At 41.9% G+C, this 26304-nt stretch overlaps 2 protein-coding genes across 3 annotated transcripts in view; one reads left to right on the top strand and one right to left on the bottom strand.

Moving 5' to 3' along the window:
* The window catches only part of INTS7 (integrator complex subunit 7), a 47361-nt gene extending 30840 nt beyond the window's left edge, over positions 1 to 16521 (bottom strand). The window contains exons 1-7 of the mRNA XM_038760750.1: positions 16428 to 16521; positions 12592 to 12721; positions 11158 to 11304; positions 7225 to 7362; positions 5201 to 5247; positions 3333 to 3532; positions 560 to 682 (exon numbers count right to left, since the gene is read on the bottom strand). Coding sequence (XP_038616678.1) covers positions 560 to 682; positions 3333 to 3532; positions 5201 to 5247; positions 7225 to 7362; positions 11158 to 11304; positions 12592 to 12721; positions 16428 to 16521 — 879 coding nt within the window. The remainder of the gene's footprint in view (positions 1 to 559; positions 683 to 3332; positions 3533 to 5200; positions 5248 to 7224; positions 7363 to 11157; positions 11305 to 12591; positions 12722 to 16427) is intronic.
* Positions 16522 to 16845: 324 nt separating this feature from the next.
* DTL (denticleless E3 ubiquitin protein ligase homolog) overlaps positions 16846 to 26304 on the top strand; it is a 36073-nt gene continuing 26614 nt past the window's right edge. For both annotated transcript variants that reach the window (XM_038761254.1, XM_038761253.1), the window contains exons 1-7: positions 16846 to 16924; positions 20810 to 20935; positions 22551 to 22649; positions 23252 to 23313; positions 23432 to 23552; positions 24623 to 24688; positions 25926 to 26041. In XM_038761254.1, coding sequence (XP_038617182.1) covers positions 16873 to 16924; positions 20810 to 20935; positions 22551 to 22649; positions 23252 to 23313; positions 23432 to 23552; positions 24623 to 24688; positions 25926 to 26041 — 642 coding nt within the window. In that variant the 5' untranslated portion in view covers positions 16846 to 16872. The remainder of the gene's footprint in view (positions 16925 to 20809; positions 20936 to 22550; positions 22650 to 23251; positions 23314 to 23431; positions 23553 to 24622; positions 24689 to 25925; positions 26042 to 26304) is intronic.

The raw sequence follows: 26304 nt of genomic DNA, 5'->3' as shown, positions 1-26304 counted from the left end.
TCCTGGGCCATGAATAATAACACTAAGCAATTTAGTTACCATCAATGGCTAATTAAAATCAGTCACCTCATGTTTCTGAAACATATTCAAGCCAAACCCCTTTGCTAGATAATTTTAAAAACCTTTTTAAAATGACTGAATTTCCGATGAAACCTGAAAAACAAAAATTGTATCTGCTCTATGGACATTAAGCAGGTGGAAGTTTCTTCTAAATGGGGTGGAGGACTTCATTTGGTGCTCTGAACATCAATTGATATCCACCACCTCAGAAATTGTGTTTCCGGTAAAACTGTGTTTAGAGAGCTCCCCGGTACTCTAGGCCATGAAAGAGGAAGATATTGGCATGAAAACATGCCTAAACATTAACCTGTCCTGAGGTGTCTGATTTATTTTTGTCAAATTAGTGGTTTCTATAAGAACAAAATAGTGCTGCAAATGCTTTGGACCTTAATAAAATTACCACAACTGCCTAAAAAAAAAATCTGTCGCATATTATTAAAGACACACTCTGTTTATGTAGTTTTTCTGTAAAAATGTTAGGATGTAGAGCTCTACATGCCTGAATATTCTCTCTACTCCAGGTATGTGGTGTCTTGTTTGCAAGTAACTTCAGATCTTGAATAGCAAGTCTCTTCACAGCCTTTCTTGGATCATTCTTCAAGTATTGCAACAGAAGTTGAATCTAGAAGGGAAAAAACCACTTTCATAAATTACAATAAGCACATATGAGATTTAATAATGCTTCTCTGATCACTGATGGAATATTTTTTCCCAACTGCACAACTGAAAAACTAAATAGCATTAAATATTTATGTGTTCTTAACTTAAAAACTATAAGGCTTAATGTATGAGGAGTTGGAAAATTCTGAGTTTTAATAATCTGGCATATATGTTGTTCTAACATAAATACAAAAAAATCCACAGATAGGAATTGCAGATACCTATTTGTCCAGGATCCTAAACCCTGCTTAATGTTACATACAACTGCTGCAAGGGTAGTCAATTCTCTCCCCATTTCCATCTCCGCCCTTCCCAAGACAGATGTGAAGCCCAGATGTGCTCTGGCCAGGGTGTTGGGAAGGAGGCAGCATAGATAGGGTCAGATGGAAAGGACAGAGATCACAGGCTAGGCTAATTTAGGCTAACCCTTCTTTCCCCCACCTTGACTCTGCTATTTTAGACTAAAGCAGAAACTCCCAACTCAGCCATTCCCCTCTCCCTGCTTCCCACTCATTAACTACAATCTAATTACCCTTTCCATCTTGCCTCAGTTGTGTTGCCTCCAGGGCAGGGACAGTAGGGGAAGGAACACTGACTTGAAAGGGGGTTGCTGACCCTTCCTCTGGTAAGCTCCATTTAGGCTTCATTCTTAGCTCTCTGTCTTTAGACAGGCAGGAAGTCAGAGCAAACAGAAAGAGACAATAGGCAATGGTGGCGGGTCAAACCAAAGCACCTCCCCACTGATTGGGGCAAGGAAGTGAAGACAAGTTTCGGGTATCTGGCAACTGGGGTCCCGTCTGCTCACTAACCTTTTCTTACTTTCCATCTACTGGCTGCGTCAGAGGTTTTGAGTGCGTATGTGACTCCCTGGTTTATTCTGCCAATCCCCACCAGAGAAAAGAGTGGTGGAAGCCAAGTTTTGGGTACACCAGGGACAAGAAAGTCTCTAGGAACAGTGGAGAGGAAAGGATGAAGGGGCGGGAGAAGCAAGTAGTAATCTGCAATGTAATTTTTAATTTAATGGTAGGGTTTGGTGGCCACGTCAGGGCTGTTTCTGGAATGGAACCTAATTGCATTTGAGTCTTCGGGAAAATATATCCCACAGTGTGACCATTCACAATACAGCCACATTTTCTGGGCACACTATATAACAATAATCGTGGTATTCTTAAGCGCTTACTATATATATATGACAAGAACTGTACTAAGTGCTTAGGTAGATAGAAGGTTGGACACAGTCCCTCCCATATGGAGCCCACAGTCTAAGTAGGAGGGGGAACAGATATTTAATCTTTTTTTACAGAAAACAGATACAGAGGAGTTAAGTGACTTGTCTAGGGTCACACAGTCGGCAACTGGCCGAGCTGGGATTAGAAATAAATTCCTCTGACCTCCAGGCCTGTGCTCTTTCCACTAGGCCACTCTGCTTTTCCATATATATATGTAATTGTAAATAGAAATGAAATTCATTCAGTCTTTTCTTTTTTTATGGTATTCGTTAAACACTTACCATGTGCCAGGCAGTGCTCTAAGCACTGGGGTAAATATAAGGTAAGGAGGTTGGACACAGTCCATGTCCCACATGGGGCTCACAGTCTTAGTCCCTATTTTACCGATAAGGTAACTGAGGCACGGAGAAGTTAAGTGACTTGCCCAGGGTCACACACAGCAGACAAGTGGTGAAGCTGGGATTAGAACCCAGGACCTTCTGACTTCCATGCCCATACTCTAACCACTAGACCATGCTGCTTCCTTAATTTCCTCCATGATTATTATAAAAATACAAGAAGATTTGAGTAATGGTAGGAAAAGGGGAGGATTAACATCTTTTACAACTGTGTCACTATAGTCCCTGAAGATACATAAAGTGCTTCTGAAATAGAGGTGATTCTCAATTGGGCACACTGGGATCCACTTTCACTTCCTTTACCTTGTTTGGGCTTCATCAGTATGGCTCAGGAGCCAGAAGAATACAGAAAAAATGCAGAGGGATGAAAGAATTGAAGGAAGTAGATTTAATTAAAAGTCTCCATAAACACAAATACTCTGTAGTAAGGCTTGTGAACAGCTATGTTAGTTCAATACCCAGAGAAGGAATTTATAATAGGACTCACTAAAAACCAGGCACAATTCAAATAACCAATAATCTGGATTATCCAAAGAAATATTTTATTGTACCTATACTATTAAGTCAAACAGCCAGGAGTCAATGAGTAAAGACGTCATGGAAAGGGATTATATGCTTGAAAAAAAGAGGCACAGGTTTTCTTGGAGGTTGAACTAGATACATGAGGAGCGGCAGTGTTTACACTTCTGGAGAAAACCAAGCCATTTTTACAAGATCCTAATCCCACTGACAATTTCTGAGAATTGAGGGGTGGCGGGACTGTTCCTGGAAACCTTAGAGCTGTTTAGAGCAGCCTGTTTTCTTGGAGAGAAGCACTGAACTAAATGTGCTAAATGAAACAAGGGCCAGATTATCCCAAAATCCACCTAATTGAGATTTTTTACAAAGTTGAATTTTAGTGCCCACTTTCACCATGTCTGTGGCATAGGAAAGGCATGTCTATTGGCTTCTTTTCGCTTAACAAATGAAGGAAAATAAAAATTACCTGCTTGGGAGTGTCAACCAAAGATGAAGCAGCCAGAAGGGTAAAAGTGTGCAGAGTAACAATAACCATTTTGGTGGAGGGATACGATGTAACCAGCTGCTGTAAAAGCTGGCGCGAGCTGGAGGCCAGGCTTGCATCATGGTGCATGTGCTGTAAAATGGGGATCAACTTCAGTTTCAAATCCACTGGTGTAGCTAAGCCTAAATGCAAAAAGAAGATTCAGAGAACTTCCAGATCCCCTTTTACAAGTAACCACCTATTTCAAAAGTATGATCATTTAATCCACTAGTATTGAATTTGCAATAAGAACAGAGAAAACTTCAGGGTTCTGTAAAGCCCCACCCAGTAGAGCTAATACATTTTTGGAAATCAATCAATCAATCAATCAATCAATCAATCGTATTTATTGAGCGCTTACTATGTGCAGAGCACTGTACTAAGCGCTTGGGAAGTACAAATTGGCATCACATAGAGACAGTCCCTACCCGATAGTGGGCTCACAGTCTAAAAGGGGGAAAACATGGAAAACATGTTTTTATGAAATCAAGGCAATCACTCAATGAGCTCTAAGTGTTTTTTTATTTCCATCTCTTCCGGAGGAATGGGGAAATCTTAATGTCCTGTTTTCTCTTGACTACGATCAACTGATCAAGCAGATGTATTTATTGAGTGCTTACTGTGTGCAGAGTACAGTAAGCACCTGGGAGAGGGAGAATAAATATAACAGAGTTGACAGATACATTCCCTGACCACGAGTTTACAGTCTTGAGGGAATCAGATGACACAATTTTATTAGGCAAAAGATTCATTCAATCATATTTATTGAGCACTTATTATTCCAAGCACTAAGTGCTTGGAAAGTACAATTCGGCAACAGACAGAGACAACCCCTACCCAACAACGGGCTCACAGTCTAGAAGAGGGAGACAGACAACAAAACAAAACAAGTATCCAGATTAACATAGGTTTCTCTGCTGCCTGTTTCCTGCCAGAAGTTCCAGGCTCTGTGGGTTGATACACAGCACATAGCTAATTCTGAGGTGGCCTCCACAGTATCCTCCAGAGTGATCCAAAGAGTGAGTGGCTTGGCCTCAATACGATCTGGGTTCCCTCACACTATAAAGGGCGGGATATGACCCAAAATGAGGAATAATTTATGCTGGCCAAGCAGCAAAGAAGGATGACTTCATTTACTCTACTCCTTGTGCACCTTGTGAGAAAGATGAAAAAGCTATGGTGAGGAAAAGGTAGGGAAGAAAGGAGGTAGGTAACTAAATGCTTCCTAATTAAAAGCATAATAACAGTCTAGCAATTTTTTCTAGATGGAACTGAAGTTAAACTTAAAGACCGTTTTAATGTATTTCAATTTTAACTGCAATTCCATCTAGAAAAAAACTGCTATTGTGCATTAGTATAAACATGCATGCTACCCTATTTGAAATTATTCCCCAAAGCAGTGGATTTCCTGGACAGCTCGAAGGGAATTGTTTTCAAATGATTTCAGTGACTACCAATTTTGAATATTTGCATTCTGTTCATTTTTATTTGGTGCCTAATTGACTTGGAGAGATACAAAGAAGGAGATTCCTTTCTTGGCAGACAAGGGGTCAACTGATAATGTATTTTCAGAAGCTTATTTCTCTCTTTTGCCAATAAAACCCATCAGTTTCTAACAATTTTAGGAGGAGAAGTAGTGAGAACTTTGCTGCTGCTCCGCTTTAACAAGGACGACTACATAATTACAGCACAGCTATTTTGAAACATGGACCTAAAATGGTCCAAATGCCTGCAGAAGTCTGAAGAAAAAGGGAACATTTAAGTCCACTCAAAAATAACTCTTGCTTCTTAGAATTATATGGCATACACACCTTGAATCATTTCACTGATTTTGTTGCAAATTCCCACAGCAAAATCTCTGTAAAGGAAAAAGATAAAAAAAACCCCTCAGAATTAACCTTAGAAAAAAGTTATTTTTTCATTTTGCCAGATGACTGAACAATGAATTTAAGACTTACAGAATTTTATAGAAATGTAGTGCAACTGGTATTGTGTGAAATAAATTTGAGATTAAAAAGGTAACATTAATTTAGTAATTCCGGTAACCAGAAATCTATTGGCTCTACCCATATTTGTCACACCCTCCCGCCCCTCATTATCCACACCCATCCTCCCTTCCTGCTCCAGATGTCTCTAGGTTAACTACATTCTCGTGCATTGCATCTTGGACTCAATTTCCAATGATTTCTTTACAATTAGTTAAGCAATGTCAGTGTTGCATAGGACGTTCAAAACCAATAGCCACAACTGTATTATCAGAGTTTTTGCCAAACAAAATGACAAAGTTTTGTAGTTTTAAAAAATTATTTTTTTTACATAACAATGCCAATTGCTCTCGCTAAACTACCCTGCTGATGTTATTTCATTGGTTCAATGATGGCTTAACTAGTTTGATTCCTCCTTATTTTGAAGTTTGGGCAAATTCAGGGGTTGGCAGAAGCAACTCCTTTGGGAAATGCAATCCCAAAGCACTGCATTTTAACCTTTATTCAAAATAAAAGGAGAACTAAGCCTGCTGGTGTAAAAGTATGGGATGTTTGGAATTATACCTAATATAGTCAATTAAATGATCAATAAATCACCATCTTTTCCTTTAAACACCAACTTAGTTTTACAAGGTGTCAAGTTAAAGTTTCTGTAGCTTCATTCATTTTCCAGGGCAATGTGGCAATTCCAGTTGCACAGGTGAAATAAAATTGGGCTCTAAATATAATACTGGAAAGGAAGAACTGAGCATTCACTATTTAAAACAAAATAACCAATAACTTCTCAGATTTCATACTTAACTATATCATGTATGCCCTTTATAAATATTTTTAGAAAGACTGAAAAATCACAGCTCGAGCTGATTTGTTCTGTTTGCATAGTCTCTTGTTAAAGTAGTAATCACAAGGCAAGTACAGTTATGTGAACTGCTGTGACTACAGAAGATAATTTACCTTATTTTAGGTACTCCCTCAGTAAGAAATGTGTGCCACTAGACTAAATTTAGAGTGATCTTATTTACCACAGTTATGTATGTATTTGCTCTTTTGTCCCAATGCTAGGCATTGTCCCAGCAAAGGAATTAGTCAGAGGACTCTAGGGACTGACTTCTCTTTATAAAATGAAGGCCTACGGGCAAATTGGCTTTAATTCATATATTGACAATACTATTCTGCTTTGCTTGTGAGATTAGGTGGAATAGAGAAGCAGTGTGGCCTAGTGGAAAGAGCACGGGCCTGGGATTCACAGGTTGTGGTTTCTAATTCTGCCTCCGGCCACTTGTCTGCTGTATGACCTTGGGCAAGTCACTTAACTTCTTTGTGCTCAGTAACTTCATCTGTAAAATGGTGAATAAGACTGTGAGCCCCAAGTGGGACACGGACTGGGTCCAACCTGATTAGTTTATATCTACTCCAGCACTTAGTACAGTGACAGGCACATAGTAAGCGCTTAACAAATGCCAGAAAAAAGTAGCAAAAAAGGAGAATAATAATAATTGCTTTGTATTTGTTGTATTTAAGTGTTTACTATAGGCCAAACACTGTTGTAAGTGCTGGGGTAGATACAAAGTAATCAGGTTGTCCCACATGGAGCTCACAGTCTTAATCCCCATTTTACAGATGAGGTAACTGAGGCACAGATAAGTTAAGTGACTTGTCCAAAGTCACACAGCTGATAAGAGGCAGAGCCAGGATTAGAAACCACAACCTGTGACTCCCAAGCCCGTGCTTTTTCCACTAAGCCATGCAAAAAGTCAAAACTTTGGGGGAAAATTGGCACAGATAGAAGAAAGGAGATTTTACTCTTTAAAATAGTCTAAACCAAAAGAAAAGCAGAAGTTTATACATACTTTGATTGTGCAGAGAAGTTGGCAGCAGCGAAAACAGCAGCTTCGACTTCCACATTATCATGTGAATCCAAACTCTGACGAATGCTATGATGAGCATTCTTCCTCTCTGGAATGATGGATGCCAGACTTCCTAACATCCTTGGGAAAGCCAGCAATAAGGCAGATGTGGGAAAAGCACAAGCAGGAGTTTAAGTTTGGTTACACAACTAGCAAAATAGCCTTCCAACAACGTATCTCCAGATGCCAGAAAATTATACTATTAGCTTATCTATAGTTTACCAAGAAAATACAATTTTTTAAAAAATGATGCCCATAACAACAAAGCATTTAATATTCTGTAATTTGGTGTAAGGAATGGTAGGCCTGATTTTTTTAATTTTTGTTTTAAGTGGTATTTGTTAAGCGCTTACTGTTTGTCAGACACTATTCTAAGCACTGGGGTAGATATAAGTTAATTAGATTGGACACAATCTCTGCCCTGCGTGGGGCTCACTGTCTAAGTAGGAGGGAAAACAGGAGAGGTGAGACACAGAGAAGTTAAGTGACTCATCCAAGGTCACACAGCAAGCATTTGGCAGAGCAGGATTAGAACCCAAGTCCACTTGCAGGCCTACGCTCTTTCTACTACGTCAGGCTGCTTCCCAGCACACTGTTACAATAAAATATCAACAGCTCAATATTTTTACTGGTACCGATCCGACTATAATCCCCCATGTGATTTCTGCCTATTGCTTTACACCGCAAAGGACTATTTTGAACAAAAATCTGTTACGGATCTATCACTTTGATGCATCTCTAGTAAGGATCATCTGGGGGAAGGAAGTGGATAGTTTTGACAGAGCACAGCCATTACGTTGAATTGAGACAAATCAGAACTCTCCCTCCCTGAAGCTGGTTCTATAGTAGATTCCCACAGGTCTGGCCTTATGGTGGGAATCTTTCAATGTCTATGGAAGGCTCCCAGCAAAAGACAGTGAGTAAAACTCCACTACCAGGGATTGCAACCAGGTAGGTCAATACTGTGCAATATTATTCTTTTCAAACAATAATGAAGGTATGAAACAAAATCTTTATTTCATTTCCTTGTTTTTAGCTTGCTATTATTCAGGTGAAGTCAAAATGAGACAGTAATGAAATTTTATTGGAATAATTATACGTAGTTAATTAGCTGAATGGAGTAAAGTGGAACAAAGGATGTTCTACTTAATTAGGAGAGAATTGTTTTGAGGTTGAAGGTCCCTTAGCACTTACTGTACATTTCTTGCATGCCCAATTATATGCCCTATTAGTTTATGTACATTGTTCTGAATGGTATTTGGTAAGTGCTTACTATGTGCCAGACATGGTACTAACTGCTGGGGTAGATAGAAGATAAGCAGGTTGGACAAAGTCCATGTCCCACATGGGGCTCACAGTCTTAATACCATTTTACAGAGGGGTAACTGAGGTACCTTCTATCTTCAATTTGCCATTATCTATGCTCAATACAGGCTTTAATCACTCTCTTCAAGCTAGTCAAAATGTTTCAAAGACTGAGAACCCAAGGAAAATGTTTAAGCCAAAGTAAAACTTACAGGTTTACTTCAAAGGGAGAGAGACTATAAAAAATCCAGGATTAAAATTAAAAAGCTATAGAGTTAAGGCTAAATGGGGCTGGCTGTACAAAAAATACACAATACAGTGTCAGAATTGTTGAAGCCATATATAAAGTGCATAATGGTGCAGTCTTTCTTATTGTCCAGCTCTTCCAATCTGACAATTCCATTCTTAAGGCTATATTAATAAGAACTGAAACAGCTGTACAATAAACTACTTTTTTAAGAAAATGAATGCCTACATGCTTTTGGAAAAGCTCTTGCTTTCTGTACATTTTCATCAATCTGTCATTTTTTTAAATATGGGTCTGCATTTCTGATTGCTTGATTCAGTGTTCCTAAGGGAACGGGATGACCATATTTCAACTTTATCATAACCTTTGCACATCCTTGTTTAAACAGTTTTATAGCTGCATGGAGTGCTCAATAAACACCACAACTAACTGTGGTTAATTTCCCCTGGCGACTTATTGTATTTGTGGAGTTTTTTTCTCTCTGTAAATGAATTCTTCTTCTCAGAACCATTTAAAACCACCAACTATTACATCATAACTGGAATTCGTTGTATTCTTTCCCTGAAACGTTACAATATTTTTGAGGCAGAGGTTCTGAATATCTTCCTATTTTCAAACATCAGTTTTGCCTGTCCTATTAATTTACCATCCTCTCTACCATCAATGAAATCTAATATTAAAGAAATGCCACGGAAGAGATTAAGAATAAATAGAATCAAATTGTGGGCAACTATGTCACAAACCAATGATTTGTAGTCCAAACCAAAAAAAATAACCACTAGGCTAATTTATTTTTTAAAATCCTGGAAGCAGCATGGCATAGCGGACAGAGCACAGGCTTGGGAGTCAGAAAGTCATGGGTTCTAATTCCGGCTCCGCCGTTTGCTGTGTGACCTTGGGCATGTCACTTCCATCTCCAATACAATTTGCTTGAATCCACCCCAGCACTTAGTACAAGTGCTTGGCACACAGTAAGCACTTAAATACCACAATTATTATTACTATTATTATTTGGCCCTCAGGGCAAAATTCAATTCAGGCTTGATTAGCCATCTGACTCAATCTCTCCTAGGTTTAAGTGTATTTCTTGGAAACTCTGAAAGGAATTTTCCTCAACTCAACTTGCCTACAGTGCACATCTAGGACATCAATATGACCTTCCATTTTCTTTTGAATGTACTATACTGTTAGAATACTAAACTCAAACTGACATTATCAACATGTTCCAGAAAAGGCTACCAAACTATGTCTCTCTTTAAGATGAACAGGAGTGTGCTCCATGCATCAAATGATGAGCGCACACATACACAGAATATGTTGAAACTCCAAATACCAGTTAAATCTCCAAGAACGCAGAGTCCATTTACAGCCAAAATGATGACCGCCTCATGCCACAGCTGTGCCACAGTGCCATAAACCGTGACCTTTGCAGACTCTGCCACCCATGCTTTCCAGCTATTATGAGGATTTCTGCCCACCTCGTGTTTGCCCCAGTCATTCATTCATTCATTCAATTGTATTTATTGAGCGCTTACTATGTGCAGAGCACTGTACTAAGCACTTGGGAAGTACAAGTTGGCAACATATAGAAACGGTCCCTACCCAACAGCGGGCTCACAGTCTACAAGGGGGAGACAACAAAAAAACCATATTAACAAAATAAAATAAATAGTGGTGGTACAGCCCCAGTGGGAATTCCCCAACTTTGAGCCACTGCACCTCCCTTTCCCTGCCAACCACAGGGAAATGAGGGTCAGAAGAGTACAAAAATCAATTAAGTACATCAGGACACAATAGGATATGATTCCTTTAAATTTGGAATAGTTACCAAATTTTAACACTTTAATAAGAGTACCTGCTCAGAGAAAAAATTTTAAATACAAATTACATAGGCATTTAGAATAAAACAGCATCATAAGATACAAATTCCAGATTTCAAGAAGCTACAGACCAGTCAATCAGTGATATCTACTGAGTGCTTAACTCCGTGTACAGCACTATATTAAGCACTTGGAAGAGTACAATACAACAGAGTTCCTTGCCCACCAATAGCTTACAATCTAGAGGGAGACAGTTACTCTGTCTTCCACTTTGTGCTTTAGAATTACTCCCAAATTTAAAATATTCAAACAGAAAAAAGAATAATGCTACATTAACTGTAAACTCATTATGGGCAGGGACCGACTCTGCTGATTCTGTTCTATTGTACTCTTCCAAGCACTTAGAACAGGGCTCTGTAAAGAGTAAGCATTCAATAAATACCACTGATTTGTTATGTACTCATGTTATTTAACTTTAATTATTTTAGGGTGAAGTTATCCTACCGGAGTGTGATGGCCCTTGCCACAGGGTCATTGCTATGAATTACAGAGAAGACTCTCTTCACAAACTCATCCACATTCAAGATCTTCTCCAAATGTTTTTCACTCTGCTGGGTAACCTTCAGCACGCATAGCCTAAGGAAGTTGTTTCTATGAAGAGACAAAAAAAAAAAACAACAAATCTTTTACTGCTAATAAAGTCTAACTGAAGAATATAATTAAACGTGTTACTCTACCTTCTATCATAAGTTATTTTATACGAAGGAACTGGTTTCAGCTACCTTAACATGTAAATGAAAAAACATATAGAAATGTGCACTTTATCAGAAATTCAGTCATATATTTTGACATAGGGAAATGTAATCATTCAATAGTATTTATTGAGTGTCTGTTATTTGCTGCACTGAGTGTTTGGGAGAGTACAATTGAGGAACAAGACAAGATCTCTGTCCACAATGAGCTTACAAGACAAGATCTCTGTCCACAATGAGCTTACAAACTAACATGCATATTTTTGGGATGAAGTTCATCCTATAAAATTCAGATATGAATTTGTTTTCCTTCTTTTATTAAGATTCTATTTGGTATAGAACAGATATGAGCATTATGAAACTCATTTTAAATTAAATCTTCTTTAAATATTTGCTATTTCACTCAGGTTTATGCCAGGTAATGTAATTGCAACTTTCCACCCACATGATTCATGACATCATTTAAAAATGAAATTGGAAGTGAAATTGCCTACCAACTCTGTTATACTGTACTTTCCCAAGCACTTAGTACAGCGTTCTGCAAATAGAAAGTCCTCAATAAGCACCACTGATTGATAAAAGGGAAGTCATAAGTGCTTGAAGAGACTCTAAATTCATTGACAAGGCTACTGAAAAAACTAGCCAACAAAGCATTAAAGGAGATCTTATTGGATTCATCCCATTCAAAATATGTTTTTAGACTCCAGTGGGTGCTTGCATTTAGGTAATAAAGTACTGGTGGTGTTGTGAACATCCTTCTCAATTACCTTTATAATTTAAACACATCAATAAACTCTCAAAGATTCCTGGAATGTGAAGATGAAAACTAATATTGCTTTCAATTGCTGGATATAGAAATAAATTAGAATGAAGATCCTAAAACTGCAGTAACTTTTTTAAATCCGGTGATTCCATGGGGGTATCAACTCCTCATTTCATTAAATACTGCTGGTTCTCCTTACCACCCTTCTCCTCCCTCATAAAAAAAAAAACTCACCATGTCTTCCACTTGATGGAAATTGTAACATGAGGCACCCTGAATGGTGGCTGTCAAGTTATGGGAAAAATAACATATTTTGGGAGTCCCCAATCAGGAAAGTAAAGGAGAAAATGTTCTTCAACAGACGAGAATTTTGAATAAAATTCAACTGACCCTGCTGCTCTTCATGAAGCAGACTGTACTTACCCAACTCGGAACACATCAGCCAGCTTTAGGAATGCAGAGTTGATGAGAATAGGGAATGGATATTTCTGAAAGAGCCTGGGAAATCGCACAACCGCCTCACATTGTTCACCCAGTTTACCAGATCTGAGCCCTAGGAAAAATCAAGTACAGAAGATGGCAGAGCGCTTGATCAATAGAGAGGCGTTTTACTGTGGAAACTATATATTCGAAAAGATATTTTAAAGCAAAGGCTTCTAAGTCACGATATTCAAAAAACAGGGAGGAAACACCATTAAATAAATCAACTGACAATACAGTTTTGAGATACAAAAATTTGTTTTTCTATACATTTCCCAAAATGTGTTTCTATACAGTAGAACCTAATACGATGTCAGAAGAAATGGTTTTGCTGCATGTGCCCAACTCTGGTCAACACACACTGCGAAGTGTTTGCCTTAACCAATCAATGGTATTTATTGCATGCTGCGTGCAGAGCACTGTACTAAGCACTTGAGCACCGTACTAAGCGCTTGAGCATAATACAGGATTTATCAGGAAAGTAATACCCTGAATTATAAGAAAACTGAATGCATTAGGCAGACTTCCATCCTATGCAAATTTACCAAGGAAGGATATAAAGTTTCAAATCTTTAGTATGTATGCTTCAGGGATTTTCATTGTTTTTTGTTTTATTATGGAGATTTTCAGCATTAATAAACATGACTGATTGGGTTGGGATATGTACTCAAAATATTGTGGGAGGTCCAGTCATTGTGACACGTGCAACATCTGGGCACTGTGATAAGACAAAAATTGGGGAGCCCAGCAAGAAGTACAGCAGGGAAAAATTTGGAGCAGGTAAAACAATAAACTGTCACTGTTGTCACCTCTGCTGCTGACTTCCTGGAGTTCACACCTCTGCTAGAAGCAGAGCAAGAAGCAGCGCTTCAGTCCCAATGGTATGAACTCTGCACCGCACACTGTGCGAGCTTAATACTACTACAACATCACTAAACAAAAAGGCCCTAGTAAGATCACAACCCAAAATAGGACTGATCCCAATTTAACTTTCAATAGAACATATTACTTCCCACCACAGTTTAACAATTTAGCTTTGAACTTGGGCAAGTTCAGTCAAGGATATGAGGCTTTGCACTCATCATAAAATATTTATACATTGGGTGGTTCTTTCAGTTTCTTGAATGACTCTTTCTTTGATATTAACACAATAAATGTTAACATTTGTCTGCTGTGTGACCTTGGACATGTTTCTTCACTTCTCTGTGGCTCAGTTACCTCATTTGTGATAAGGGAACTGGGGTTGTGCCCAACCTGATTTGCTTGTATCCACCCAAGCACTTAGTACAGTGCCTGGCACATAGTAAATGTTTAACAAATGCTGTAATTACTATTAGAAAAAAACACCTATTTTCTCTATCCCTACACAAAAAAATATTAGAAACAATCCCATAAAATATAATAAAAATCATGCTTTTCTGGCTTTTTTTGGAGGGATAGATTCATGTGGGCATGGACTGTACTGCATAGTCTATGCTGTACCGTCTACATATTTTTTTAAGAATGAGCTTCTGGAATAGAAAACAGGGGGCAGGAATGTCACCATTTATTGCTGGATTGTATTTATTTATTTTACTTGCACATATCTATTCTATTTATTTTATTTTGTTAATATGTTTTGTTTTGTTCTCTGTCTCCCCCTTCTAGACTGTGAGCCCACTGTTGGGTAGGGACCGTCTCTATATGTTGCCAACTTGTACTTCCCAAGTGCTTAGTACAGTGCTCTGCACGTGGGACAACTTGATCACATTGTATCCCCCCCAGCGCTTAGAACAGTGCATGGTAAGCGCTTCACAAATGCCATCATTATTATTATTATTATTATTATGAGGAAATTACCCCTAAAACCTTAGCGATTGGTAGCTCGCGACCCGCTCCTCGGATAATAATAATAATAATAATAATGATGGCGTTTGTTAAGCGCTTACTATGTGCAAAGCACTGTTCTAAGCGCTGGGGAGGTTACAAGGTGATCAGGTTGTCCCACAGGGGACTCACAGTTTTAATACCCATTTTCCAGATGAGGTTTCCAGAGAAGTGAAGTGAGTTGCTCAAAGTCACACTGCTGACAGTTGGCGGAGGCGGCATTTGAACCCATAACCCATGACTCCAAAGCCCGTGCTCTTTCCACTGAGCCACGCTGCTTCTCCATCGATGAATATCCCATTAAGAACAGGGCGCAGGACACTGTGATAAACGCTTCCCCCGAGCACCAACTTCTCAGTCTCCCGAGGACCCCCAAGCCGGGGAGAGGAGTAGATGCGGCGGGGAACGGTGTATGCTCCAACCCTCGCCGCCTCCCGCCTCTGCCCTCCCTTTCAATCAATCAATCAATCAATCGTATTTGTTGAGCGCTTACTGTGTGCAGAGCACTGTACTAAGCGCTTGGGAAGTACAAGTTGGCAACATATAGAGACAGTCCCTACCCAACAGTGGGCTCACAGTCTAAAAGGGGGAGACAGAGAACAAAACCAAACATACTAACAAAATAAAATAAGTAGAATAGATATGTACAAGTAAAATAAATAGAGTAATAAATATGTACAAACATATATACATATACACAGGTGCTGTGGGGAAGGGAAGGAGGTAAGATGAGGGGATGGAGAGGGAGAGGAAGGAAGGGGCTCAGTCAGGGAAGGCCTCCTGCAGGAGGTGAGCTCTCAGTAGGGCCTTGAAGGGAGGAATCAATTAATCAATCAATCAATCGTATTTATTGAGCGCTTACTGTGTGCAGAGCACTGTACTAAGCGCTTGGGAAGTACAAGTTGGCAACATCTAGAGACAGTCCCTACCCAACAGTGGGCTCACAGTCTAAAAGGGGGAGACAGAGAACAAAACCAAACATACTAACAAAATAAAATAAATAGAACAGATCAATCAATCGTATTTACTGAGCGCTTACTGTGTGCAGAGCACTGTACTAAGCGCTTGGGAAGTACAAGTTGGCAACATATAGAGACAGTCCCTACCCAACAGTGGGCTCACAGTCTAAAAGGGGGAGACAGAGAACAAAACCAAACACATTAACAAAATAAAATAAATAGAATAGATATGTACAAGTAAAATAAATAAGTAAATAAATAAATAGAGTAATAAATATGTACAAACATATATACATATATACAGGTGCTGTGGGGAATAATAATAATAATCGGCATTTGTTAAGTGCTTACTATGTGCAAAGCACTGTTCTAAGCGCTGAGCACAGCACAGAAGGGAAGGAGGTAACGTGGGGGGGAAGGAGAGGGGGACGAGGGGGAGAGGAAGGAAGGGGCTCAGTCAGGGAAGGCCTCCTGGAGGAGGTGAGCTCTCAGTAGGGCCTTGAAGGGAGGAAGAGAGCTAGCTTAGAGAAGCCGCGTGGCTCAGTGGAAAGAGCACGGGCTTTGGAGTCAGAGGTCATGGGTTCGAATGCTGCCTCCACCACAAGTCTGCTGTGTGACCTTGGGCAAGTCACTTCACTAAGCCTCAGTTCCCTCATCTGTAAAAATGGGGATTGAGACTGTGAGCCCCAGGTGGGACAACATGATCACACTGTATCCCCCCCAGGGTTTAGAACAGTGCTTTGCACACAGTAAGCGCTTAACAAATGCCACCACTGTTATTATTATCATCATCAATCGTATTTATTGAGCGCTTCCTATGTGCAGAGCACTGTACTAAGCGCTTGGGAGGTACAAACTGGCAACATATACAGTCCCTACCCAACAGTGGGCTCACAGTCTAAAAGGGCTCACAGTCTAATGGGCAGAGGGAGGGCATTCCAGGCCTTCCCATACCTTTGTCCAGTTCCATGAGGGCCGAATTAGCGTCCAGCTCCTGCTCCCCGTAGCCCGCATCCGCCAGGAACGACTTGGTCGCGTTGGAGGCCATGGCGGTGACGCGACGCCCGTCCCCTCATCACCTCAGGCGCCCCGCGCCCGCCATCTTGCCTCCGCCTCCTTCCTCTCGTGCGCGCCCCCCCCCCCCCCCCGCCCCGTCCTTGGGCCGGCGCGCGCAGGCGCACGACCGCCCGAGAGCGGGGTTCCCGCGGCGGCGAGGGGGGCGGCTATTGGAGGAGGAAGTGGCCGGGGAGCGCTGAGCCAATCAGCGCGCGGAACGTCACTTTGGCGCGGGATTCCTCGGGCGGCGCGGGCCGCGGCTGGCGGGAGTTACGCGGGGCTTCGTCCGCGCCTCACCTCAGGACCAAGATCGCTCCCTCCATTTTGCCCCTTCCCTGTCGAGATGCTTTTCCGCTCGCTTTTTTGCCAGCCCCGGCAGGGCGGCACCGGGACCGGTGAGTAACGGTACAGTCCCTCCCTCCTGCAATCGATCAATCAATCATCAATCGTATTTATTGAGCGCTTACTGTGTGCAGAGCACTGTACTAAGCGCTTGGGAAGCCCAAGTTGGCAACATATAGAGCCAGTCCCTACTAATAATAATGGCATTTATTAAGCGCTTACTATGTGCCAAGCACCGTTCTAATAATAATGTTGGTATTTGTTAATCAATCAATCAATCAATCGTATTTATTGAGCGCTTACTATGTGCAGAGCACTGTACTAAGCGCTTGGGAAGTACAAATTGGCATCACATAGAGACAGTCCCTACCCAACAGTGGGCTCACAGTCTAAAAGGGGGAGACAGAGAACAGAACCAAACATACCAACAAAATAAAATAAGTAGGATAGAAATGTACAAGTAAAATAAATAAATAGAGTAATAAATATGTACAACCATATATACATATATACAGGTGCTGTGGGGAAGGGAAGGAGGTAAGACGGGGGGGATGGAGAGGGGGACGAGGGGGAGAGGAAAGAAGGGGCTCAGTCTGGGAAGGTCTCCTGGAGGAGGTGAGCGCTTTTGTTAAGCGCTTACTATGTGCCAAGCGCCGTTCTAATAATAATTATAATGTTGGTATTTGCTAAGCGCTTACTACGTGCAAAGCACTGTTCTAAGCGCTGGGGAGGTTACAAGGTGATCAGGTTGTCCCACGTGAGGCTCGCAGTCTCAGTCCCCATTTTACAGATAGGGTAACTGAGGCACAGAGCAGTAAAGTGACTGGCCCCAAGTCACACAAGCTGACCGTTGGCGGAGCCGGGATTTGAACCCATGACCTCCGACTCCAAAGCCCGGGCTCTTTCCACTGAGCCACGCTGCTTCTCTAAGCGCTGGGGAGGTTACAAAGGGATCAGGTTGACCCCCGGGGGGCTCACAGTCTTAATCCCCATTTTACAGATAAGGGAACTGAGGCCCAGTGAAGTGACTTGCCCAAGGTCACCCAGCTGACAATTGGCAGAGCCGGGATTTGAACCCATGACCTCCGACTCCAAAGCCCGGGCTCTTTCCACTGAGCCACGCTGCTTCTCTAAGCGCTGGGGAGGTTACAAAGGGATCAGGTTGTCCCCCGGGGGGCTCACAGTCTTAATCCCCATTTTACAGATAAGGGAACTGAGGCCCAGTGAAGTGACTTGCCCAAAGCCACCCAGCTGACAATTGGCAGAGCCGGGATTTGAACCCATGACCTCTGACTCCAAAGCCCGGGCTCTTTCCACTGTGCCACGCTGCTTCTCTAGGCGCTGGGGAGGTTACAAAGGGATCAGGTTGACCCCCGGGGGGCTCACAGTCTTAATCCTCATTTTACAGATGAGGTCACTGAGGCCCAGAGAAGTGAAGTGACTTGCCCAAAGTCACACAGCTGAGAATTGGCAGAGCCGGGATTTGAACCCATGACCTCTGACTCCAAAGCCCGGGCTCTTTCCACTGAGCCACGCTGCTTCTGTCCCTACCCAACCGTGGGCTCACACCTGCATCCTTCTCCCAACTGCCGCCGAGCTCACCCACTATTTCCCTCCCCCAGACCCTTCTCTTTCATTCATTATTCAATCAATCATATCTATTCTATTTATTTTATTTTGCTAATATGTTTGGTTTTGTCTCCCCCTTCTAGACTGTGAGCCCACTGTTGGGTAGGGACTGTCTCTATACGTTGCCACTTGGACTTCCCAAGCGCTTAGTACAGTGGTCTGCACACAGTAAGCGCTCAATAAATACAATTGATTGATTGATTGAGCGCTTACTGTGTGCAGAGCGCTATAATAATAATAATGCTGCTATGGGAAGCAGCGTAGCTCAGTGGAAAGAGCCCGGGCTTTGGAGTCAGAGGCCGTGGGTTCAAATCCCGGCTCCGCCAACGGTCGGGTTGTGTGACTTGGGGCAAGTCACTTCACTTCTCTGTGCCTCCGTTACCTCATCTGTAAAACGGGGATTAAAACTGTGAGCCCCACGTGGGACAACCTGATCACCTTGTAACCACCCCCAGCGCTTAGAACAGCCTCTGACTCCAAAGCCCGGGCTCTTTCCACTGAGCCACGCTGTACTAAGCGCTTGGGAAGTACAAGTCGGTAACATATAGAGACGGTCCCTACCCAACAACGGGCTCACAGTCTAGAAGGTCAATCTCCTGAAGACCTTGCCCTCGGCCATGCTAACCGTTAGTGTTTGGGGCGTTCCTTGTAGGGCGTTCCTTGTAGGTGTCTGTTATTAACAATAATAACAGTAATGGTAATTGGGTGATTTATTTTTTGGCGCTTACTCTCTTCCTCCCTTCAAGGCCCTGCTGAGAGCTCACCTCCTCCAGGAGGCCTTCCCAGACTGAGCCCCTTCCTTCCTCTCCCCCTCGTCCCCCTCTCCATCCCCCCATCTTACCTCCTTCCCTTCCCCACAGCACCTGTATATATGTATATATGGTTGCACATATTTATTACTCTATTTATTTATTTATTTATTTATTTTACTTGTACATTTCTATCCTATTTATTTTATTTTGTTGGTATGTTTGGTTTTGTTCTCTGTCTCCCCCTTTTAGACTGTGAGCCCACTGTTGGGTAGGGACTGTCTCTATGTGTTGCCAATTTGTACTTCCCAAGCGCTTAGTACAGTGCTCTGCACATAGTAAGCGCTCAATAAATACGATTGATTGGTTGATTGATTGATTGATTGCTAAGGGCTTTGGCAGATGCCATACAATCGGCCACTGGCCCTGCCCGACACGCGGCTCCCTCCCAAGGACTTGGAAGGGTGGGAGGGAGCCGCCACCAGCCTGCTGTGTGACCTTGGGCAAATCACGTAACTTTATTTGTGCTTTTCCTTATCTAAACCCAAACTGGGAGTTACCCGTGAACTTTGCAGAATGCACTGTAAAGTCGACTATCCACATGAGGGTAATGAGTCGTTTCATATGAATTATATACAGATTCGGTTTGACTTTCGCGAATAATAAATGTTCCCCTAGGTGAATGTGCTAGGAAAATGGCATTACATCGAATTAATGGGTTAAAGAGTTTGAAGATTCCACTTTAACAGACTTTTTTAAAAAAATGAAATTCCTATAGTATGCCCATCACTGGCATAATGCTTTACACCTTGCCATCCATTGTTACTGTACCATATTCAATAATTAAAAGTTGCAGTAACGAAGACCTGTGTGGTGCAGTTCAGAAAGCCCAAGATAGAGACTGGGAAGCATATTAGTACTGTGCTGTGACTGAAGCCATGAATATGTGCACCCCTATTTCTCCCAATGCTGAATCCCCCTCCCCCAGCCCCCCACATCCACCAAGCTAGCTCTCTTCCTCCCTTCAAAGCCCTACTGAGAGTTCACCTCCTCCAGAAGGCCTTCCCAGACTGAGCCCCCGTTTTCCTCTCCTCCCCATCCCCCCGCCCTACCTCCTCCCCCTCCCCACTGCACCTGTATGTTTGTGCAGATTTATTACTCTATTTATTTTACTTGTCCATATTTACTAGTCTATTTATTTTGTTAATGATGTGCATCTAGCTTTATTCCTATTTATTCCGATGACTTGACACCTGTCCACACGTTTTGTTTTGCTGTCTGACTCCCCCTTCTAGACTGTGAGCCTGTTGTTGGGTAGGGACTGTTTCTATATGTTGCCAACTTGTACTTCCCAAGTGCTTAGTACAGTGCTCTGCACATAGTAAGCGCTCAATAAATGTGATTGAATGAATGAAAGAATGAATCAAGTTGTTTATTTATGTCTTGCTATAAAGTGAATAGACTCACGTTCCATTTATTCAAGGTCTTTAAATGTATTGCTTGCAGTATCTTTACATAACGACCTAATTGGAACTCAATAAGTAATCTTTCTTATTTTAGGACGGTTTTCACAGTACCCTCTCCAGTCACTTTTAGCTGGCTACCAGTGCAGTTACCAAGATGATCATCTTTCTTATGGAGAGATGGGCGTTCCAGTCCCTCCTTTCGGATGCACCTTTTCTACTGGTAAGTTTTTTGCCTCTTCTGAAGTAATTAAGGCAAACCTAGGCCCAGATAGCAGTTTCACATTCACGATCAAGAACTGACTGTGCCAGATCTAATTTCAATGGAAAGGTAGCTCAGGTAATTCTTCAGCAACTGAAATCCTTGCACTTTTTTCACTACAGACTTCCTTAGCCTCCATTCATAATTGCATATCGATTTTTGAATTACAGGACCTGGGGACGAAGGGAGTTAACACACCCCTCTAGACTGTAAGCATGCTGTGGGCACGGAATGTGTCTGTTTATTACTGTATTGTACTCTCCCGAGCGCTTAGTACAGTGCTCTGCACAATAAAACAATTGACTGACCATGGGATTGGCAACCAGGGGACAAAACCATTAGTTGTTGACTCAGTTTTTGAACCGGTAGATATATTTAGTTCTTTTGGCGTTTTGCTCACCCCTTTTGGGTTCCAAGGTGGAGACAGACTTTCTTCTCCTCCTGGCCCCAGAGGCTAGTGAGGATGAGCTATTGCCCGCTTCAACCTCAGCATGCCCAAGTTAGGAGGTTGGGCTCCAGAGCTGCTACCCCGCAGAGTCAGTTGACACAGCCATCATCACAACTCTTCCAGGTTTGGAGCTGGCATCCTCTGCTACCTCCACCCAAGCAGCGGTGACTCCGGTTCATCCGGACTGTCCTAGGCTGGCTCTGTAGCTACTGCTGCTTGACTAGTGACAATAATGACCATGGAGGAGGATGTGGTTTGGCAGTTGATAGCAAGCACTTTGTCTCTTGGTCTCCTTCACTTTTTTTTCCCCTTTACTCTTTTCTTTTTTCCTCCATCTCCCCTGCTTCCCCAGCTCCTCAACACTCCACCTCCAAATTAACTCCTGCACTTAGGGAAAAGGACTTGCAACATCATACAAACCAACTCCATGGGGGCCAGAGGAATTCAGCGTTTTTGGGTGGGGCCAGAAGGGAACTGAAAGTGAAGGAAACTGAAGTGTTGACGTCACCTCTTGCCCCCTGCCAATGAGACACTGCTGTTCCCATGTTTCTTTTCTCACCCTCACGAGACCCCAGAACTGGATCAGAGAAGGAGTTCTGAAAATTCTGCCTCTTTGTGGCAGTTTAGTCTTAGCTCCCTTAATCATTCACATTATAATTTTCGGTAGTAATATGTTTTCAAGGCAGCGCTTTGGAGGATGATGATGATTCAGTGAGCAGGTTTTCTTTTTCTCCCAAGAAGCAATATAATTTCTACATTTGTTTGATGTTGTTTCAGTCCTAGGGACTGTGATAAATAGAAGAATCCCTGCCCTGTTCTAACTACTCTTTAGGCCACAGGTACTCTCAAACTCCTGAATTAGGCCAGGACATTTTCAATCTGAAAAGCATTCAGCTTTTAAATGAACTAACTCTTAATAGTGCAGTAGAATGGGGCTCTTCTCTCTGTCATTTCAAACAAGTCCCAAATGCTCATCCCGATTCTTTCTATTGATCCATAACTGAGTAGTCTTATTTGTGCATCTTGGCACTGAACAGCGAGTTTTTCTTTTTAGGATTTGATTGGTGAGGTTTTTTTTTCCTCTCATGATATTATTTTCTGAATATTTCACTGTGTTTTTCCATTCAGCCCCCAACCTACAGCATATTCTTGCAGTTGCCAATGAAGAAGGCTTCATTAGCCTGTACAACACAGAATCCCGCACTTGCAGAAAGAAATTTTTCAAAGGTAAATCTCTCAGGGCATGTAAGTGACCTAGGTGGGGAAAGTGAGTCAGACCAGTTAGTTGGAGGCTCCGGGGTTTACTGGGTTAGAAATGAAGTTTGCGAGCTCTGTCAGCTAGACCATGTGTCATCCTGTAAATTCACTGACTATAGTAACTGAGTCTGCCTTTTAACTGAGAACTGAACCCTGCTTCCCCCCCAAAGTAGCCTAGTTGGGGCTGATTTTGTTGCAGTGAGCAACGCACTCCGCCTTGCTTTCCCCATGGTTTCTAGTCCTATATGCTGTAATAGGGCCTTCCATCTAATGCCATTTAAATTCAGGTCTTGCACATATGACTTGGGATTCATCTGGCTCTTGAAACTAAATGAGGCTGTTAAAAGCTGAGGAGGGGGAGAGGAGACTAATCAATTCATGATGAAGAAAGTTGTTAATGGGTATGTAAATTGTATGACTGATTCTTCGCAGACCAACTTCTCAAAGGGTTCATTTTGTCTGGTTCTTCAGCACTAAGAGATTGCCAACTCCTGCTCTAAACACTATGGTGGCTCAAGAAGTGGACTTACATTAGCCATTTTAGCTAATGTCCTGTTTTTTGCTTTGTGCAGAGTGGATGGCTCACTCCAATGCTGTCTTTGACCTGACTTGGGTTCCTGGAGAACATCGACTTGTAAGTGGCTTTTCTTTGGGAAGGTGTGATCAATTGTCCACAGACACATTATTTAATATGGATGATTATTTAAAAACATTAGGCGGATGATTAAACAAGATTCCTTTATCTCTGGAAGGTGACAGCATCAGGAGATCAGACAGCCAGACTGTGGGATGTCAAAGCCGGAGAGCTGATTGGAGCATGTAAAGGTCATCAGTGCAGTCTCAAGTCAGTTGCCTTTTCTAAATTTCAGAAAGGTGAGAGAGAGGGAGTATGTTTCTTTGCATGCATGTGTGCCTTTAAACATTCTTGGGTTCAGCTACCTTCTTAGGTAACATCAGAGAAGTCACCTGCCATTATTTCCAACTTACCCTCTCGCTATCAAACAACAGACCTTCCCACCTACTTACAAGCCTAACATCCAGAGGTGTTGGCCTTAAGGCTCAATACTATAAACTTGGCTCTTGTTTCTGGGTGACTGGGAAGTCTTAAATAATGTCCTGCATAGCAGTGCTATGTCGAGTTTGATTAAAATTTTTAAAAAATCATTATAGCCTGGCAATTAGGTTAAAAAGGAATTTGGGCCTTCAAAAATTAAGCTCTGACTTAATAATTGTGGTATTTGTTAGGAGCTTACTAAGTGCCGGGCACTATACTAAGCATTGGGGTGGATATAATGAGAAGCTTTAAGCACCTGCAGTCAGATACACTTAGATCTCCTCCACAGATGCAAAGTTCCACAAGAATCTCAACAGAAAGAGGCTAGTAAGAGGCGAGAAGCAGCGTGGCTCAGTGGAAAGAGCCCGGGCTTTGGAGCCAGAGGTCATGGGTTCGTATCCCGACTCTGCCACATGTCTGCTGTGTGACCTTGGGCAAGTCACTTAACTTCTGAACCTCAGTTACCTCATCTGTAAAATGGGGATTAAGACTGTCAGTCCCACGTGGGACAACTTGATCACCTTGTATCCACCCCCAGCGCTTAGAACAGTGCTCTGCACATAGTAAGCGCTTAACAAATGCCATTATTATTATTTATTATTATTAGTACCTAATTTTGACTAGCAAAAATGGTCCCGCTTTCTACTTCACTACCTTTATTGCAACACAAATTCCCATTTTAGTGCTTCATAGAAATAGACCCTGCAAGCCAAATGAATCTGAGTTTCTCTCAAACACATATCACCCCCAGACAAAAGGCAGAGTTGACTACCTTTCGGAATTGAAGCCTGATTTTTTTTTTTCTTTTAAGGCTTTTGGCTTAGAGGTTTGTGATACCCTGAGAGGCTCATCATCAAATTTTTGACAGTGTATAATTCTGTTCCTACAGCCGTATTTTGTACTGGAGGAAGAGATGGCAACATTATGGTCTGGGACACCAGATGCAACAAGAAAGGTGAGTACTTAGAAAACCTGAGGATCTTGAGTGAAATGAAAGGTGTTGTTACCATGAACCACTAGGGGGCGTATGAGTTTGCATAGTCATCATCATCATCATCAATCGTATTTATTGAGCGCTTTCTATGTGCAGAGCACTGTACTAAGCGCTTGGGAAGTACAAATTGGCAACATATAGAGACAGTCCCTACCCAACAGCGGGCTCACAGTCTAAAAGGGGGAGACAGAGAACAAAACCAAACATACTAACAAAATAATAGAGCTCCTAAGGATCTCATACACACGTCTCAGCTTCCAGCTTTTTATTTCATTCAGAATGAATGAAATGGCAACATTTTAAGCCACTGATTAAGTTGAAGTCATCAAGGAAACGAACGGGGTTGGGTTAACTTTAAATCAAATTATTTTGGTTCTAGAATTTTTGATTAAATTAAATCCAGGGTCAAATTACCCAGTGACACCACCAAGCCGAAAGGCCCATAATTAATTTTGTCTATCTCTCTGCTCAGGCTGCAGAAGAAATCACTAACTAGATTAAAAAGCTGGGAGGATGATTGTTTATCTTACCTGCCCTTTTGGGTAATAAAAGCACATCCCACTACAGAAAAGAGTGAAGCAGCATGGCTCAGTGGAAAGAGCCCGGGCTTGGGAGTCAGAGGTCATGGGTTCGAATCCCGACTCTGCCACATGTCTGCTGTGTGACCTTGGGCAAGTCACTTAACTTCTCTGAGCCTCAGTTCCCTTATCTGTAAAATGGGGATTAAGACTGTGAGCCCCATGTGGGACAACCTGATCACCTTGTATCCCCCCCAGCGCTTAGAACAGTGCTTTGCACATAGTAAGCGCTTAACAAATGCCATTAAAAAAAAAAATCAGAAGGACCCAGGTTCAAATCCCAGCTCCGCCACTTGTCTGCTTTGTGACCTTAGGCAGTCACTTCACTTCTCTGTACCTCTGTTACCTCATCTGGAAAATGGGAACCAAGGCTGTGAGCCCTAAGTGGGACTATATCCACCCTGATTAATTTATGCACTAACTCCAGCAGTTAGGACAGTGCCTGGCATATAGTAAGCGCTTAACAAATACCACTAAAAAAAAAAAAAAGTCCAGTTTGAACACCAAGGAACTCATTCAGAGGCTTTGGTTATAAAATGTTTCCAATCTTTTTAAAAAATAAAACATGGCACAAAATCAAGCCCTGGAGCCTAACTGAAATTTACTGGAATATTTTTCAGATGGATTTTACAGGCAAGTGAATCAAATCAGTGGTGCTCACAACATCTCAGATAAGCAGACTCCTATGAAGTTTAAGAAGAAGAAGCCGAATGTGAGAGGACTTGCTCCTTCAGTGGTATGGGCTTGAAAATTCAAATTGTCTATGAAAATCATTGTCCCTGCAGATCAGTTTAGGAGGTTATCATCTGAGATAAAACAGGTCTGGGTGCTAGCTTTACCAAATTGTATTTCTGACGTACTACCAGTTTGTTGCTGAATGTTTTTTAGTCCCCACAACAGCTCCTTGAGGGCAGGAAGCAGTGTGGCTTACTGGATAGAGCACGGGCCTGGGCGTCAGAAGGATCTGGATTCTTATCCTAGCTCTGCCACTTGTCTGCT

The sequence above is a fragment of the Tachyglossus aculeatus genome, chromosome 19 (genome assembly GCF_015852505.1).
Source record: "Tachyglossus aculeatus isolate mTacAcu1 chromosome 19, mTacAcu1.pri, whole genome shotgun sequence".
Taxonomy (NCBI): Eukaryota; Metazoa; Chordata; class Mammalia; order Monotremata; family Tachyglossidae; genus Tachyglossus; species Tachyglossus aculeatus.
Note: the sequence above shows the minus strand (reverse complement) of the source record. Positions and strands in the feature narration are given on the sequence as shown.